At 37.1% G+C, this 17,675-nt stretch overlaps 1 protein-coding gene across 1 annotated transcript in view; it reads right to left on the bottom strand.

Annotated features, from left to right (window-relative positions):
• tmem87b (transmembrane protein 87B) overlaps window positions 1–17,675 on the bottom strand; it is a 52,589-nt gene that overhangs the window by 16,717 nt on the left and 18,197 nt on the right. Inside the window, exons 3-13 of the mRNA XM_060849001.1 lie at window positions 16,910–17,001; window positions 15,948–16,088; window positions 15,805–15,858; window positions 13,668–13,727; window positions 13,395–13,436; window positions 13,075–13,174; window positions 10,164–10,225; window positions 6,822–7,005; window positions 5,320–5,419; window positions 4,574–4,667; window positions 1,521–1,591 (exon numbers count right to left, since the gene is read on the bottom strand). Coding sequence (XP_060704984.1) covers window positions 1,521–1,591; window positions 4,574–4,667; window positions 5,320–5,419; window positions 6,822–7,005; window positions 10,164–10,225; window positions 13,075–13,174; window positions 13,395–13,436; window positions 13,668–13,727; window positions 15,805–15,858; window positions 15,948–16,088; window positions 16,910–17,001 — 1,000 coding nt within the window. The remainder of the gene's footprint in view (window positions 1–1,520; window positions 1,592–4,573; window positions 4,668–5,319; window positions 5,420–6,821; window positions 7,006–10,163; window positions 10,226–13,074; window positions 13,175–13,394; window positions 13,437–13,667; window positions 13,728–15,804; window positions 15,859–15,947; window positions 16,089–16,909; window positions 17,002–17,675) is intronic.

The raw sequence follows: 17,675 nt of genomic DNA, 5'->3' as shown, positions 1-17,675 counted from the left end.
CTAGCAGAGTAGGGCCAACAGTCGTTCCAAAGTTATATCGGTGCTGCTTTTATCTATGCTCACAATTGCATCCTCAATTTACCTCCCTTTCAGAGCTTAAACTCTGTTCAAAGAAATTTAGTGTAGATATGGTGGTACTGATTTGATAGGCCAAAGAGCCCATATGATTCCATAATTTTTAACAAATTATGTAAATAAAACAAATTCGTAATTGTGATGTAATCCAACAGAGGAGATTAGAAACAGAACTTGCTCCCATGGTGGGAATGTTTGGATGAATGCTGTGGACTTTCCTAAAATAAAAAACCTTGTGGCTGGTAGTTACTGTGTGAGAAATTAAACACATTTATCACAAGATTGATCTATTGTTATTACCTGTCTACTTTAAAGTCTGTTAACCTCATTAAAAAAGGATCAATACAAAACCTTGGGCAGAACAAAATTCTCAAGACTACCAATACTACTTTTATTTGGCTTCATACATGAAGCATAGGCTAACTGTCTCACACACCAAGATGATAAGTTTTGAGGAAAGCAGTATCCATAAATTTGCAGTGCTTGAAATGATCGATTTAATATCGCTAGCAATAGTTCCTACACAAATTCGAAGTGCTTGGTATCTGTGTATAATGGGAATTGATTGAAACAAAATGGAGGCATTCAGCATTAGGACAAGCCTCTGTACTCGATGATAGGCTTTGGAGGGCTCTCTGTTTTATTCATTTTTGGGATGTGGAGATCACCGCATGGCCAGAAATCACCGCCCACCCCCAAGTATCCTGAAAGTGGTGATAAGTTGCATTCTCAAACAAAGACAATACCGTTCCATAATATTGGCTTGAAATGGTGTGACAAGTGGTTTACTCGGTCATTTCAGAAAGTACTTAGGAGTAAAATACCCTTCTGACATGTCTAAAGTCACATATAGGTCAAACCTGGCAGGGATATTTAAAGGACATTAGCCAACCATTTTCATAGCACTATCTTAAACTTAAGACATAATTTCAGTGCCAGATTTATCATTCCAGATTTATTTACTCAAAGTGACATTCTCACAATGCCATGGTGGGACTGAACATTAATTTTCCAGATTAATGAGGCCAGGCCTTAGTTGTTGCCCAGTAACAGAGCAACAATGCTGTTACAGTATTATTGTTAAACTCCAGCATTGCATCAGAAATAAACTAAATGCTACTGGTGGGCTTGAAATCATAGCAGAAACTGACCAAAAGGCAAGGAATAACTCTGCCACTGTACGAAATTACATCATCAAAAAGATAACTCTGGTCTGAACTTTCAACTTTAGAGACTCAACTGGCAATACTGAATCAGCCAACCATTAAACCTACTGCACGATGTTACTTTCGACTGAAGCAGAGTGTATATGAACAACCAACAATACGACATCTTCCATTTTATACCAATATCGAAGTTGGAAGTTCTGTTCATAATCCCTTAAGCAAGAACCATTTTAAGATCAATACTTTTTAAGAAATCACAAGAAGCTTTCGAAGGATATGAACCACACAAAACAGGAGTCAATTAATGCTAAAACTATGTCAGCCACCAAAACTGGCACACTTCTTCGATCCTGCAGTATTAAAGAAAGCATATGTTAGATTTTCTTCGAATTGGTTTTGATAGGATAAAAGAAAATAGGTCAGTTTAAATGTTGGACAACTTTTCATGGACGAGCAAATTAAACTTCAAAACTGAATAATAGATAGGAGATTAATCCCTAGTTTGCTGACAGAATTAACCTTGATCACAATTAAACAGATTAGCAGACAATATCGACAATGATACAGCAACTTCAACTTAAATGTTTTCCTTCCCCACCTCACTCTGACATTTTTTTTCATTCATTTACAGGAGGGCAACACTGGTGAGGCCAGCATTTATTACCATGAATAGGGATGGGCAATCATTAGACTCTTAATTCCTGATATTTATTGAATTCAAATTTCACCATCTGATGTGATGGGATTCAAACCCAGGTCCCCAGAACATTACCTGGGTCTCTGGATTAGACTGGACACCTCCTAGCAGAGCGCTTTAGGGAACATCTCTGGGACACCTGCACCAATCACCCACACTGCCCTGCGGCCCAACATTTCAACTCAGCTGAGGATATGGAGGTCCTGGGCCTCCTTCACCACCTGACACCTGGAGGAAGAATGCCTCATCTTCCGCCTCGGAACACTTCAACCCCAGGGCATCAATGTGGACCTCACCAGTTTCCTCATTTCCTCTTCCCCCACTTCATCCCAGTTCCAAACTTCCAGCTCAGCAGTGTCCCCATGACTTGTCCTACCTGCCTATCTTCCTTTCCATCTATTCACTCCACCCTCCTCTCTGACTTATCACTTTCAGCCCACCTCCATTCACCCATTGTACCCTTTGGTATCTTCCCCCACCCTCCTCCCTGACTTATCACCTTCATCCCCACCCCCATTCACCTCTTGTACTCTATGCCACTTTCTCCCCACCCTCCTCTCATTTATCTCTCCACTTTGAAGGCACTCTGCTTCTATTCCTGATGAAGGGCTTTTGCCCGAAACATCAATTTGCCTGCTCCTCGGATGCTGCCTGAACTGCTGTGCTTTTCCAGCACCACTCTAATCCAGTCTCTGGATTAACAGTCCAGCAGTAATACCACTCTGCTATTGCACCCCCATATTGCTGTGTTTAAGTGCTGCATCATGGAATAATGCAAAACAGGCTTGCGAGATCGTGCATTATTATTAAAGGGGAGAGATCAGCAAGTGAAACAGGAGTGAAAATATCAACCGATCTGGAAGGCTATCAATTCATCCATCCAAAAAAAAAACCCTCCAGAAATCCATTCCACATTCAAGAGTTTAAATGATTCCAAGATTTTCACCTTCACTTCAAATCAACCTTTTCTCTGCAATGTTTTCTGGACCTCTGAGGCAATTTCTCAAACTGTTTATTCTAAAAGTTGGAGAGCTATTTGGGCCTTCTCAAAGAATTCAAGAATTTGTATGCCTGTTTTATGACTGAGTGACCAGAACTGGATACAGTATGAAATATTTAATCTTACTGGATAACTAGGTAGTTTGCTTCCTTCAACGATTTAGACTTATAGTTCAGCAATGCATGTGCCTTTTTGACTGGGGCTCAATAATCATTTAACATGTTTAGTTTGACTTTTTTATTAAAAAAAATTCAAAGTAGTTTTGACCCAATTAAAATTGTTTGAAAAATTCTTCACATTACTACAAATGGAGTGCCACAAGAATCGGTGCTGGGTCCTCTACTTTTTGTCATTTACATAAATGATTTGGATGCGAGCATAAGAGGTACAGTTAGTAAGTTTGCAGATGACACCAAAATTGGAGGTGTAGTGGACAGTGAAGAGGGTTACCTCAGATTACAATAGGATCTTGGTCAGATGGGCCAATGGGCCGAGAAGTGGCAGATGGAGTTTAATTCAGATAAATGCGAGGTGCTGCATTTTGGGAAAGCAAATCTTAGCAGGACTCATACACTTAATGGTAAGGTCCTAGGGAGTGTTACTGAACAAAGAGACCTTGGAGTGTAGGTTCATAGCTCCTTGAAAGTGGAGTCGCAGGTAGATAGGATAGTGAAGGAAGAGTTTGGTATGCTTTCCTTTATTTGTTAGAGTATTGAGTACAGGATTTGGGAGGTCATGTTGTGGCTGTACAAGACATTGGTTAGGCACTGTTGGAATATTGCGTGCAATTCTGGTCTCCTTCCTATCGGAAATATGTGAAACTTGAAAGGGTTCAGAAATGATTTACAAGGATGTTGCCAGGGTTGGAGGATTTGAGCTATAGGGAGAGCTTGAACAGGCTGGGGCTGTTTTACCTAGAGTGCCGGAGGCTGAGGGGTGACCTTATAGAGGTTGACAAAATTAGTGGGGGGGGATAGATAGGATAAATAGACAAAGTCTTTTCCCTGGGGGTTGGGGAGTCCAGAACTCGAGGGCATAGGTTTAGGGTGACGGGGGAAAGATATAAAAGAGACCTAAGGGACAACATTTTCACACACAGGGTGGTACGTGTATGGAATGAGTTGCCAGAGGATGTGGTGGAGGCTGGTACAATTGCAACATTTAAGAGGCATTTGGATGGGTATATGAATAGGATGGGTTTGGAGGGATATGGGCCGGGTGCTGGCAGGTGGGACTAGATTGGGTTGGGATATCTGGTCGGTATGGACAGGTTGGACCAAAGGGTCTGTTTCCATGCGGTACATCTCTATCACTCTAGATAAAAAAGGATCACTTCAAAAAAAAGTGGCTCATAGAGGGTATTTGTACATAATTCAGGAGGCTCTAACATTGCTGTTTTTAAAAATAAAAGTACATGGTACGAAACACTCAGCTTTTGTCTTATACTTCATTTAAATGTAAGGTCCCCATTTCACCAAAAAACATGTTTATAGAAATTTAGAGCATCTGAAATGAGAATAACAGGTCAAAAGAGAAGATTTGAGTAAATCATACCATCAGTTCTCTATTTTACTGAATTAAGCTGTGTGAGGCAGTTTAAAAAAATCTAAATTAAAAATAATTGGTTGACTTTACCCCTGTAATTCTCAAGACTCCTTCGACAGCTGCAAAAACCAGGTACAGTGCTCCCAAACCAATTACTCTGTGCATTACTGTGCCCAATCGAGGTCTGTATAAGTGATACAATAGTTAAAGAGATGCACTTCAAATATATTTCCTTTTAACAATGAACTGTTTTGGTCATTGAGGAAAATGCGAAGGCCATTTAGTCTTAAAAAAAAGATCAGCCACCATTCAACAACATCATGGTTGTTCAGCAATCCTCTTGTCCATGTCTCTGAGCAGTTTTAGCTAACATTAGTCAATAGATTCGTTGTCAATTTAAAAACTGATATAATTAGTTTACATATGAGGAAGAGTCAAACACTCATGACCCTCTCCATAGGAACAGGAGTTGGCCATTCAGCACCTCAAGCCTATTCTGCCTTTTAATAAGATCATAGTTGATCTGTGCCCTAACTTCACATACATGCTTTTAAAGAAGTGTTTCACTTTCTGACTGGTCTGGTTCTAATATTTTGACTATATCACTAACCTGAACTCTGAAAGAAGCATAAATAATTTCTCCCCATCTACCAGATTTGTTCCCCTTAGTATTTTGAAACTTTTCATCAAATCATTGCTTAAACTTTGTAAATTCCAGAAAATACAATGCTCGTTTGTTTAGTCATACCTTGTAACCTAACCCTTGCAGTAAATTTATACCGACTTCTCTCCTATCCACTTAACTTAAATTGAAACTCATTCAGGTAAATACTTACTTAACTATTCCATATCCCAAGCTTACAATAATCACAAGGAGCCGAGCCAATGTCCTTTTCATTGCAGAAATAAGCTCCGCAAAAATTAGAAGACCTTGCACTGTAGGGAAAAACAAACCCATTAGGTGCCTCCGAAACAGTTTGAGTACAGTAAATGATTTTTAAAAACAAGTAGGAGGATGTTACCAAGAGGTCAGGTTCAACTTTATAAATAAGAGAAGAAAAGCAGAAGCATTGCCAGAGATGCATTCACCCACTGCCAAATTAAACAAACTCCCAGGAGTATATAATCAGCTTACTACATTGAGGTCCAAAACTCTTCAAACTAAAAGAACGCTAATTTCTTTCTTCATCAGCAAGTTTTTAAATAAACTTATCCAGTTTGCTGGACTTTGTTTGACTTTTAACACTATTTTTGAGGCAAATGAAGGACTTCAAAAAGCTTAAAATAAAACAAAGAACTGAAGATACCGAGATCTGAAACACACAAAAATAGAAATTTCTGGAAAAATTCAACAGATCTGTCAGTGTCTATGAAAAGAAAGCAGAGTTAACATTTTAAGTCCAGTTCTGAAGAGTCATGATCTCAAAACATTAACTGATTTTCTCCACAGATGCTGCCAGACCTGCTGAGTTTCTCTAGCACTTGGTTTTTGTTTGTGACTTTAAAATGTTTTCTTGTTAGAATTCATCTTTTACAGACACAACAGAAAGTAAATGAAATTTCAATAGGGAGAACATAAAGAATGAGCATATCATGACAACCTGATTAAACAGCTCTAATAAGTGATGAACATATTTTGAGAGTGACCCAATAATCTAACATCACCTCAATGAACCTTTGATAGTATATGGAGTACACAGGAAGATTTATTTTACACAAAATCAATTCTAATGATTCCCCAAAGGAAAGTGGCATTTCATTTACATCAGTTTAGATATTGAAAATCATATTTTCAATTTTCCTTGCAAAAAGACCTATCAGCTAAGATTTATTCACATCATCATTTTGCACACATACTATTGATGAAACAGGATACAGCAAATAGCATCGAAAGACAAAGACCTTCCCAAACGCAACTGTATCAGTTTTCCTCAAGAAGGGAAGAAACTTAATGGAGTGAATTCTCGGATCTTGCATCTATATTGACAGAAGCACTGAAAATTATCTGCAAAGACAGCAATCTAAGAAACTTGATGCACCATTTAATTCAAATTGCTCTCCAGCCAGACTGTATGACCCAGTCAAGATGGTGAATAAGAAAACAATATCAAGACTTTGGTCACTTTCAAACTGACTATGAACATACATGTACTTTAGCTTGTAAGATGCATGCACAACTAATTAATGACTTCTCTAGTGTAAAGATCAGAATCAAAACAGATTGAGTCCTAAGCTATTTCATTTCTAGAAAAAGTGTAGAATGCTTGAACCTGTGTGTCACATTTAACGTATTAATCAATATCACTCAATGATTGAGCAGAGTAAGAGTTAAACATACCAGATACCCCACGAGTATTAGTGTTCTGATATTCTGCATAGAAAACAGCTTTTTCCAGCATCCCAAGAAAAATAACTCCAGCTATCCAAAACTGGATTCTCAATAAGTCTTTCCAGTAACACGCAGACCAGAACAACCACAAGATGCCATAAATTATGTATAGGATGCACATCACCATATAAAACTGTAAGAAGAACAAATACACAACAATGTTTGAAACAATATTCAAAATTAGTGCAAATGACCAAACATCAAATACAAAATTTAGATCCAGAACAACAGATCATAAATACACACAGAGATAATTTAAACAACAACTCCTCTCCACACTAAAATGGTCTGACAGGACCATTTGTTTGGTCAGAAATGTGATAGTATTGTAACTTTAATAGGGATTTGTTTTGTGTTGTTTCACTTGCAGAGGTGTTTCCACTGCTGCCGGAATGTCTGCTTCAAAAGCAGTGGGTAAACAGCTTTGAGCTCCCAGAGTGTGCTTTGTAAATTACAAAAAAAAGCATAAGTGGGTGGAGTCAGGCTCACACAGACCCATGGTTTCCCAGTTTTGTTTTCAGTTGAAGTTGAAGTTGTTGGAGTTGAAAGTGATAAATACAGTTCTCTGTCGCTCGCGCTCTCTGCTTTTGGGAAAAGCTTGGATTCTCTCTCTACTGTTAGATTGTTTCTTTCAGTGTTTCCTACTCCTGGATTGGAGATAGCTCATGAGAAGATCTGTTTTGCTGAATTGCATTTGTCAAGGATATGTAAATAGCATACTGCTATATTGGAACAGTCGATGACTATTATAGGTACAAAATCTTTTATCCGAAATCCAAAAAGCTCCAAAATCTTTTTCATGGAGTGTGGTGCGTCATTTTGGCATGCAAACAGTTGACTCAACTCCACACCCACTCGAACCAGGTCACTCAGATGTGACATAGCAGCACGGCCCAGCACTGGCAGGCGTCAATTGTGTCTCATTGCTTGTACTATTCACACGTGTTTGCTGTTTGGTAAACTTTTTTTATTTCACTGTGAAAATGTTATTCATTCCAAAATCAGAAAAATTTCAAATTCAGTAAAACAACTGGCCCCAAGGATTTTGGATAAAGGATTGCGTACCTGTAGTTAAATAATATTATTTTACTAAGTATTTCAAGCAAGTTCAAGTTATGCAAATTCCTCTTTTTCTGTATTTTAAATGGGTTTTGCTTAAAGCCTAGTCTTGGACCAAGCAAATTACATCTGGAACACAGTGCCTTACACTTGCCTTTAAATAAAAGTTAGGCTATTTCCTTGATATATTTGAGGTGATTTGGTCTGATCCACAAAGATGACAGTGAGAATTGGCAGGCCATAATGAGCAGAGTGTTGTGAGCTCAGACATTTAATTTCTACATCAGTGACTTAGAGAAAGAAATAGAGTATGCATTCTGGTTTGGTGAAGGTACAAACCTGGGTGGAAATGTGAGCTGTGAGGATGCAGACAGCCAAAAGGACTGGTTAAGTGAGTGGACAAAAGATGACAGATGCAGTAATTACCTGGGGAGGGTTAGCTAATGTACCATTTCTAGTCCACATCTTGGGTGTAAAAAAAGCAGAATTTTTAAAAGGAATCAAATGTGTATTTGTTAATATACACAGAGACTTGGATGTGCTCAGGTAAGGATTACAAAGAAATGAGAATGCAGATACAGAACCTAATAAGGAAACCACGTCGGCCACGACCATAAGGGAACTGGAGTACATGAATAAATAAGTCTTTCTACAACTACATGTGGATTTAGTAGGAATACATTTGGAATTGTGTGCACAGGTTTGGCCTCTATATTTAAGAAAAATATATATCTATACTGAAGGTAATAGGTGAGAAGGCTCATCAGATTAATTTCTCGGGTGAAACAGTTGGTCTATGATGAGAAGCTGTCTGACTTGGACGCATCATTTCTGGAGTTCAGAAGAACCTCATTGAAACAAAAAATTCTAGACAGGTTTCATGGTGCAGACAGAATTTCCCACCAACAGGAGAATTTAAAATACCCATTATCTCAGGATAAGTACACAAATCATTTAGGGCTGCACTGGGAGAAGTTTCTTCATATGGTGGCTCAGTGGTTAGCACTGCTGCCTCACAGCGCCAGGGACCCAGGTTCAATTCCCAACTTGGGCAACTGTCTGTGCGGCGTTTGCACATTCTCCGCATGTCTGCGTGGGTTTCCTCTGGGTGCTCCGGTTTCCGCCCACAGTCCAAAGATGTGCAAGTTAGGTGAATCGGCCATGCTAACTTGCCCATAGTGTTAGGTGTATTAGTCAAGGGTGAATGTAGGGGAATGAGTCTGGGTGGTTGCTCTTCAGAGGGTCAGTGTGGACGTGTTAGGCCAAAGGGCCTGTTTCCACACTGTAGGGAATCTAATCTAAAATGGGTAAATCTTTTGAATTCTTTATCCCACAGGATTTTGGGATGTTTTATTGTTAAGGCTGGGACAGATACACTTTGGTCTATTGAGGAATCAAGAGGCATGGGGAACAGACAGGTTAGTGAAGTTGAAGCCCAAGATCAACAAGGATCATATTGAATGATTCCATGCATTCTTGCCGCATGGTAATTATAATAAGTTTGATTTGGAGTTGCCGGTGTTGGACTGGGGTGTACGAAGTTAAAAATCACAAAACCAGGTTACAGTCCAACAGGTTTAATTCAGAGCGCTGCTCCTTCATCAGTGTTTGTGGAGTATACAATTGTAAGACACAGAATTTACAGCAAAGTTTACAGTGTGATGTAATTGAAATTATACATTTAAAAAGTACCTTGACTGTTTGTTAAGTCTCTCATCTGTTAGAACGACCAGGCAAACATGCAGATTGCAGATGCTGGAGATCAGAGTCAAGATTAGAGTGGTGTTGAAAAAGCACAGCAGATCAGGCAGCATCCGAGGAGCAGGAAAATCAATGTTTCATGCAAAAGTCGTTCATCAGGAATGGAATGACCATGTTAGCTTCACTTCTTTTATATGTAAATCACAAACGTAAATCACATTCTAACAGATGAGAGACTTAACAATCAAGGTATTTTTCAATGTATAATTTCAGCTACATCACTAAAATTTTGCTAGAAATACTCCACAACCACCTGATGGAGCAGCGCTCCGAAAGCTAGTGTTTCCAATTGGACTATAACCTGGTGTTGTGTGATTTTTAACATTATAAGTTTGAATTGTGTGACAAATAAATAACAGAGCTGGATTCACAAGGGATTGGAACACTTAAAATTGTTTAATACAAGCAAACAATAACCAAAAAATCAGATGTAATTATTTTAAAAACTGAGAATAGATGTGTCATACTTACAACCATCAGTGGAAATTCAGTTGCTGAGATATATCCATGTGAACCTTGCATTAACACTCGCACTGCAAAGATACTTCAATTGATTATGGAATTCTGAATGAGTAAGATTATTTGAAACTAATGAAGTCTAACTTCCGGCTAAAATTCTTTTCTAGGTAAAAGATCACATTTCAGAACTAGATCATTGGAACTACAGCACAGGAAACCATTCAATTCATCAAGAATATTTCAGTCCCAACTCGGATTTCATTTTAGTATATTTCAGATAACTCTGTTAACTTTGTTGAAATCATTTAATGATCAGCCAGCTTCTCAAATAGAAAAAAAAAACCAACAGGGCACATCAACATCTGCAACTCTCTCAGCCAAGAAATGAATTCACATATTTAGAAACTGGAATTTTTACAGCAGCTTTTATTTTCTCAGGACATTCCAAAGCATTGCATGCCAATTTATACTTTAAGTGTAGTTTCTACTGTAATGGAGTTGCATTGGATCAGAATGCTTATGCTACACTGTTGGAAGCTATTTTGTTCCAGGAATCAAGAGCTGAAAAAAGGCCTTATGCAACCTATACTCTTATGCATATAGATTTGTCACAGTGAAGTTGCAACAATCTATTAAAAAAGTTAAAAAGCAGAATACTTGAAAAAAATCCTAATTTCATTGGGCAGAGTCAACATGGTTTTGTGAAAAAGAAATTGCGCTCAGCTAACAAAGAACAAAAAAGGATAAAAGGGAACATGTGGATTTGGTTTACTTTGATTTCCAAAGGGCATTTGGTGAGCTGCCATATCAAAGCTAACCATACAAAATAACCACTCACGGTGGAAGAGGCAACATGTTAGAATAAAGATTAATTATCAAACAGGCACAGAGAGCTAGGATAAATGGACTTTTTTCAGATTCATAATTAATGTAATATATGAATGTATATGTAATATCAATGAATTGGATGTGAGGACAATACATGGCTATTAAATTTAATGATGACAGGAAGATAGGCAAGAAAATAAATTGTCAAGAGGCGGTACAGTATCTATAAAGGCATATAACTTAGTGAATGGATAAAAATTTGAGAAATGACATATAATGTGGACAAATTCATAGTTTCTTACTTTGACAAGAAAAATGGAAAAGCTGTGTGTTATTTTAATGGATAGAGATTGAAGAACTTGGAGACACAGAAGAATTTGGGTGCCCTAGTGGGTGAATAGAATATTATTTTTGTTTAATTCCCTTCACAATAAACAGAGAGACTATGCTTCCATTATATAAGGCACTGGTGAGACCTTTCTATATTGTGTATAGTGCTGATCGCCTTATTTAAAAGGAGGATAGAAGTCTACTGAAAGTAGTTCAGAGAAGGTTTACTGGGCGAGTATCTGAATGGGCAGATTGCCTTATGCTAGGCTTTTATGTGGTGGGGGTTTAATTAACACAGTTGGCTGGATGGCAGCTTTGCAATGCAGAGTGAAGCCAACAGCCTAGAGTCAATTCCCACACCAACTGAGGTTACCATGAAGGTCCCAACTCATCCCTTCTCAACCCATCCCAGGCATGGACTATTCGGCCACTGCAGAAACCTCCCACCCCCTCCCCCTCTCATGGATGGAAGGCCATTCTTAGTGGAGGAGGACGAGGAGGAGGACGAGCTTAGGTTAAACTCACTACCAATCATCTTCCTCTCTAATTAGAGAGCATCCCTACAGACCTCTGGGACTTAGATGAGCAACAGGCAACTTGACTGAAACACCCAAGGTCCGGTGGAGACTTGACAGGGTAGATATGGTAAAGATGCTTATCCTTGGAGAATCGAGAACTGGGGTAATTGCTCAAAAATAAGGCATTGTCCACTTAAGACAAAAATAAGGGGAGCTTTTCTCTCAGAAAAATGCAATTTGTGTGTCATTGAAATTTTCTTCCTCAAAAAGGTGTCAGGAAGTGGAGTACTTGAACATTATGATGTCTGTATTAGATATTTTGATTAAGGAATACTGTGAAATGTTACCAGGGTTGGTGGAAATGTGGAGTAATCAGATTAGCTATGATTCTACTGGAATTTACAAGAGTGAGAAATGACTGCAGTGAAATGCAAGATTTCAAGGATAATAGACAGTAACTTCTGAGAGGATGTAGCTCTTTGTAAGAGAAACTAGAAGGGGCATAGCTTAAGAACAAGAGATTCTGTTTTTTTAAGACTGAGTTTTGGATAACTAATCAGAGGGATCGTTTTCCCTCAGAAGGCAGAGATGGCCACGTCATTGAATTTTTGCAAGACCAAGTTAAATGAATTTTATATAGTCAACAGTGTCAAAGGTTACGGTAGATAGAAAGTGTAGCTGAGACCACATCTCGATCAGCCATGATCTGCCAGAATAGTAGTTTTAAAGGTTCAAATAATTCATTCCTTCTCCAATCTTATGTACCTATTTATTGGTTTTCAAGATTACTTGATTCGTAAATTTATGGCTCATAAAAATCAAAAACATTTGTTTTATTTTAATTTTGGGGTTGGTAAGCTCAATTGGCTTGATGGCAGCTTTGCCTTTTTATTGAACAAGTCCGGTTTTTGTCACAAAAGTAAATAATTTTGTGACTGGTTGATAGGTTATATGAATAAAAGACCCAATATAAATAAAGTATAAAAATGAATGTATAGATTAGTGGGAAAACAGTTAATTTAATGGATGGGACGAGTGGGTGGGAGGAGGAACGGAAAAGGAGAGGGAGGCGGAACGGGGAGGGAGAGAATGAAAATGCACTCCTCCGATCTTGGTCATGGCAATTCTTTATTGTCGTATTATGGTCCTATAATGTACAGCTATGATCAAGAAAACACATGAATTTAAACGTTTAAATAAACCCTTACCCATTCCCTTTTTATGTATGTGTGGGGATTAAAATTCACCTGTTAAATTCCAGTTGCTTTCAATTTTTTCATCAAGAGATTTGATTGAGACAATAAAAAGATATGGGCCATCTCTCCAGGTTTGCGCTATAACATCATGCTGCAAAATAAAGTGTCTTACTTAACATATAAGAGAATCAATCTGCAAACATTTTCAAAGATAATAAGCTTCATGGGAACTCAAAACAAAAATTGATACATTTTGCTTGCTACTGCAATCAAAGGAGGGTATGATATTTGTTCATGAGATGTTAGCAATACCAAGTTTACATAAAATTGAAGTAACTGTAACATGGTAATATTCACAAGTAAATTGATACCTTTTTAATTGAGAGGTCTCTTTTCTGTAATGAATGAAGAGTCTGAAATAAAAAAATCGTTCTGTTCAGTTGCTTTGCTAACTGCTTTCACTCAGTCACAATAACATAAGTTATAACAAGGAAATTACATATTATTGTGTAGATACAGTACACCAAGTGATTATACATGTAAAATTACACTTGACTATGGAAAATAAATTCTTAACTTACAATAAAATCAGATGTTTTTATATCATAATTGACAATTAAAACAGTTTTTAAAAACTGCAATACCTTGTCTTCTTCAGACGCATGGACGTGATCAGTGATCTTGACATCAGAGTTGCTTCCAGTCTTAAAACAACACATTAAAGTTATACACAAGTTTATTCAGATTATAGTTCCTGAATAGAAGATACTGAAGTTACACTTCATCAAAATTTTGCATTTACTTTCAGTCTACAATAACATCAAAATAAAAAAATTAGTCAAATTTGCCTTCACAACAATGACTATGCTGGAGAAGGACATTAAAATAGTGTCAACTAGAACCATCATCTGAGAAGTGCTTCAAAATCTTCATCCCTAATAACTATCTGGCTATACAAAAAAAACTTCTCTATGACATAGAAAAATAATTAAAAGAAAAATGCACATTTCCAAAAATTCCCATGACCTCATGAATAAAAGTCAAGACAGCAAGTGTAGTGTTACTACAAACAGCACAATTAATATAATAATTCTGCTCTACAACTGCCAAATTAAAATCAACAAATCTATCACATTAATTACTTGGAAAAAGTTAGAAGTTACTACCAAATATAGTTGAGAACAATAATGAGCGCCCTGAAACTTTGTCTGTATTTTAGGAGTTATAACAGAATGTCATCTGGCTCATATTACAAAAAAAATTATGTATTACACCTTCCCACAAACAAGGCCAAACATTAATGATTTAATATGGGCTGCAATTAACTGCTCTTGAAGGTTAAACATTGAGAAGAGTGAAAGCAACTGCTTAGCCATTTGGCACAACTCTGCATGGACAAACGCTGCCTTTCATCAATAACTGACAAGTTGGTTGAAAACAGTAGTGGTGGTGGTTGGGATTGGGGTGGTGGGCTACTGTAGTCATATGGTAAGTGTATCAAGAGTTTTTCATGTTTTAGGATATTGAAAATACCTAAATTTATAACTTTAAAAATATTCACTATAGCTTTGAAAGGAAGTTTATTGTGTTGAACATAAAAAGTCAGAAAACATTACTTTGATATAAAAGCAATACCATTGATTTCAAGCTAATTTTCCAACATTGTTTCAATTCTAGGTTACATGGCAGCTGAAGGAAGGATAAAATTCCACTTGGACAAATACATTAAATTTATAGGACCAGGAGGTGACATCCATTCCTGCTTACTAGCACTGGGTCAAAAAGTATCCTTCTGTGCTGCAATTACTCTATGACTACTTCAATTCCTCAGGGGTAGCAGTACACCACGTTGCTTACCAAGCTGCACAGCCAGTATTGCTAACAGTCCATGATACCACCTATGCTCAGGGAACCAAGATGAGCTACATATTCTAGTACCACAACATAAATAAATGTTACTGTCATTTAGTTATTTTGAGAAGTTTGTTTTTATTGCTGTGGCTTGAGTTTCAACAGCCAGAAATTGCCAAAGTATTTTTAAGGACAAGTTCATAGAAAGTATTTATAATGGTTTCTTAGGGCAAAATGTTGAGTAATGATCCATGAAACAGGCAAATGTTGAATGAGACAGGATTAATGAGCTCAGTGATGAATCCTCCAAGCAGGGAAGATCATAACAATTATGAATGTTACAGTCTGAAGATGGAAATCTTGAATTTACAATCAATATCTTAAAACACACTCATGGCAATAGTGTTGAGACAATCACGGATTTTCTTATTTTCTTCATTTTTGGTTTGCAAACTGTGTGTGGTCTAAATCAAACTTAGAACAGGAGCTTGTTTGTGAAAGAGAACATACAAACTGATATTTGCATATGGGAACTGGCTTCAAAAGATCAATTATTGTTTTAAAACACTGCAGCACGAGGATATGATATGCTCAAGGACTTCAGCTGATGGATGTTGCATTGGCCAATCAAGAGGAGGCTGGTGCTGGACAGCTAAATACAGAGAATGTTGAAAAAAAAAGGAACAAATTGAACTAGTTTTTGATTGTGTCTTTTGGGCAGAAGGGTGTGTGTTTGGAATCTGCTTGCAAGAAAAGCTGACCTGAGCAAAGAATCCCAATGTATAAGATGAAGTGAATATTGCTCAGAACCCGCTGGAAGCTGTTTGTATTGACCATGATGAAAAGTGCAAAGTGTGTTAAAAGTTGAAGTTGGCTACAAAATAAGCATCACCTAATTGTAATACATTAAGAGTACTGCCAATTCATTACCATATTTATATTTGGCGTCTGTACCACCACTGGTTTTGGAAGATCATGGCTCATCTGAAAGGTAAAATTTATATATGTTAGACTGGAGGATAGGACTCCATTTAAACAGATAATGTAGTTTAGCACTACGTACATATACTTACATTAAATTTTGGGAAGACTTGAATTTTGTCATTGCAGACAATATTTTCAGTCTTGTGTGCAATGTATTGCCCTTGACTTAATGGGTGAGGTTCAAGATTATTACGAATATCACTGCTAGAATATCTTGTGTCATGTATTTCCTAATGAAGAGTAAGAAAACTAGAATAGTAACAAATGGAATTATTTGCAAAAAGGTAACAACATTTCACTGACATGCTCCAAAGATTACAATACTTAGACAAGCAGCAGCAAAATATTTAAATAAATGGGCCAAAATTAATGTATTTTCACGAACAATTTGGTGAAAGCAGTTTCTCTTTCCCTGATTGTGATAGGCTGAAGATATGGATATTTTATAATAATTTGTCAGTTGTAGCTTTTACTAAGGAGTTCAAAATACCTCCACTTTGTGATCCTGACTGGAGCTAGAAGTTTAGTTTTATTGCTTGCAGCTAAACTCAGACTTCCTTCTGTAAAGTCCTTGCAATGCAAAACCAAAATATTATACCAAGACTTAATACTGTAATCTTTCAACAGTGAATATTTGAATAAATAAAACTCTAAAATTTAACAATCCCCTAAATGAAATACTGCCGAAAATGGGTTTGCCCTTGAATACGCCTGTGTTGACTTTGAAGATGCTCGGGAACGAATAAAGCCCTAACCTTGCAGTTGATAAAGGGCATGCCCCTTCAGAAAATCTTATCATTCAAAATCTACTTTCTAAATATTAAATAGTTCTTGCATTACTAGTTTACATTTCACATTATAAACCTGATCCATTGAAAGTTGACAATTCAGAGAAGTCAGATATTCTTTCTTTATGTTTAATTTCTGAAATAAAATTACCATTTTCCACATGGGCGACTTAGTGAAGACTTGCATACACAATATCTTATTTGTAATGGAAATATAAAGCTTAAAAAATCCTTTATTTTAACTATTTTAAAAGAATACTTACTTTGATGTTATTAAATTCATTGTGACAAGGGTAATACCTAAGGTACCATTCAACTGTTAATGATACATTCTCAGGACAGTTGAATGAAACAACTGTGAACAGGAGAAAAGAAAAACATAAGGAAATATTAGAATACTACAAACTGCTTGGTAAAAATGCTAGACAAATGCTAAAGGTGAAATTCAAAATTCAGGAAATCAAGCATCGATGAAATAACAATGCCTGCTAGTATCAACTGGCATTGATATCAATCACCAATTAGGTTGCAATAAACAGTGGTATGTTTTAAGTTCATGCAAATTCCCCAAGTTTGTTTAGAAACTGAATACAAATGTAATTTTTTTTTAAACAGTAAAACCTTTGCTGATACCACGATTGACACCACGACGTTTAGACCGGCTTTGTTCAGAAAAAATAAGAGTCAAAAACCTTTGCTACAAGTGTTATATCTTTCGACATACACAATAATTTAGTAATTTCAGTGTAATGCCCAAGAATGGTGGTGAACAATTAACAGCTACAACACTGGCATCAACCCTGACAATCAGAGAGAAAGAAGAAAAAAAGTGCCTAGAGAGATCTCAGATATGTGTCAGAATAAGAAGGCTGTAATGAGAGGAGATTTTAATTTACCACACACTGACTGGGACTACCATAGCGTTAAAGGTTTGGAAGGTAAAAGAATTTGTTAAATGTATTCAAGAAAATTTTCTTCCTCAATGGGGGGGGGGCACGGTGGCTAAGTGGTTAGCACTGATGCCTCACT

Source organism: Hemiscyllium ocellatum, chromosome 3 (assembly GCF_020745735.1).
Source record: "Hemiscyllium ocellatum isolate sHemOce1 chromosome 3, sHemOce1.pat.X.cur, whole genome shotgun sequence".
Lineage (NCBI taxonomy): Eukaryota > Metazoa > Chordata > Chondrichthyes > Orectolobiformes > Hemiscylliidae > Hemiscyllium > Hemiscyllium ocellatum.
This window is presented reverse-complemented; position numbering and strand designations above follow the sequence as displayed.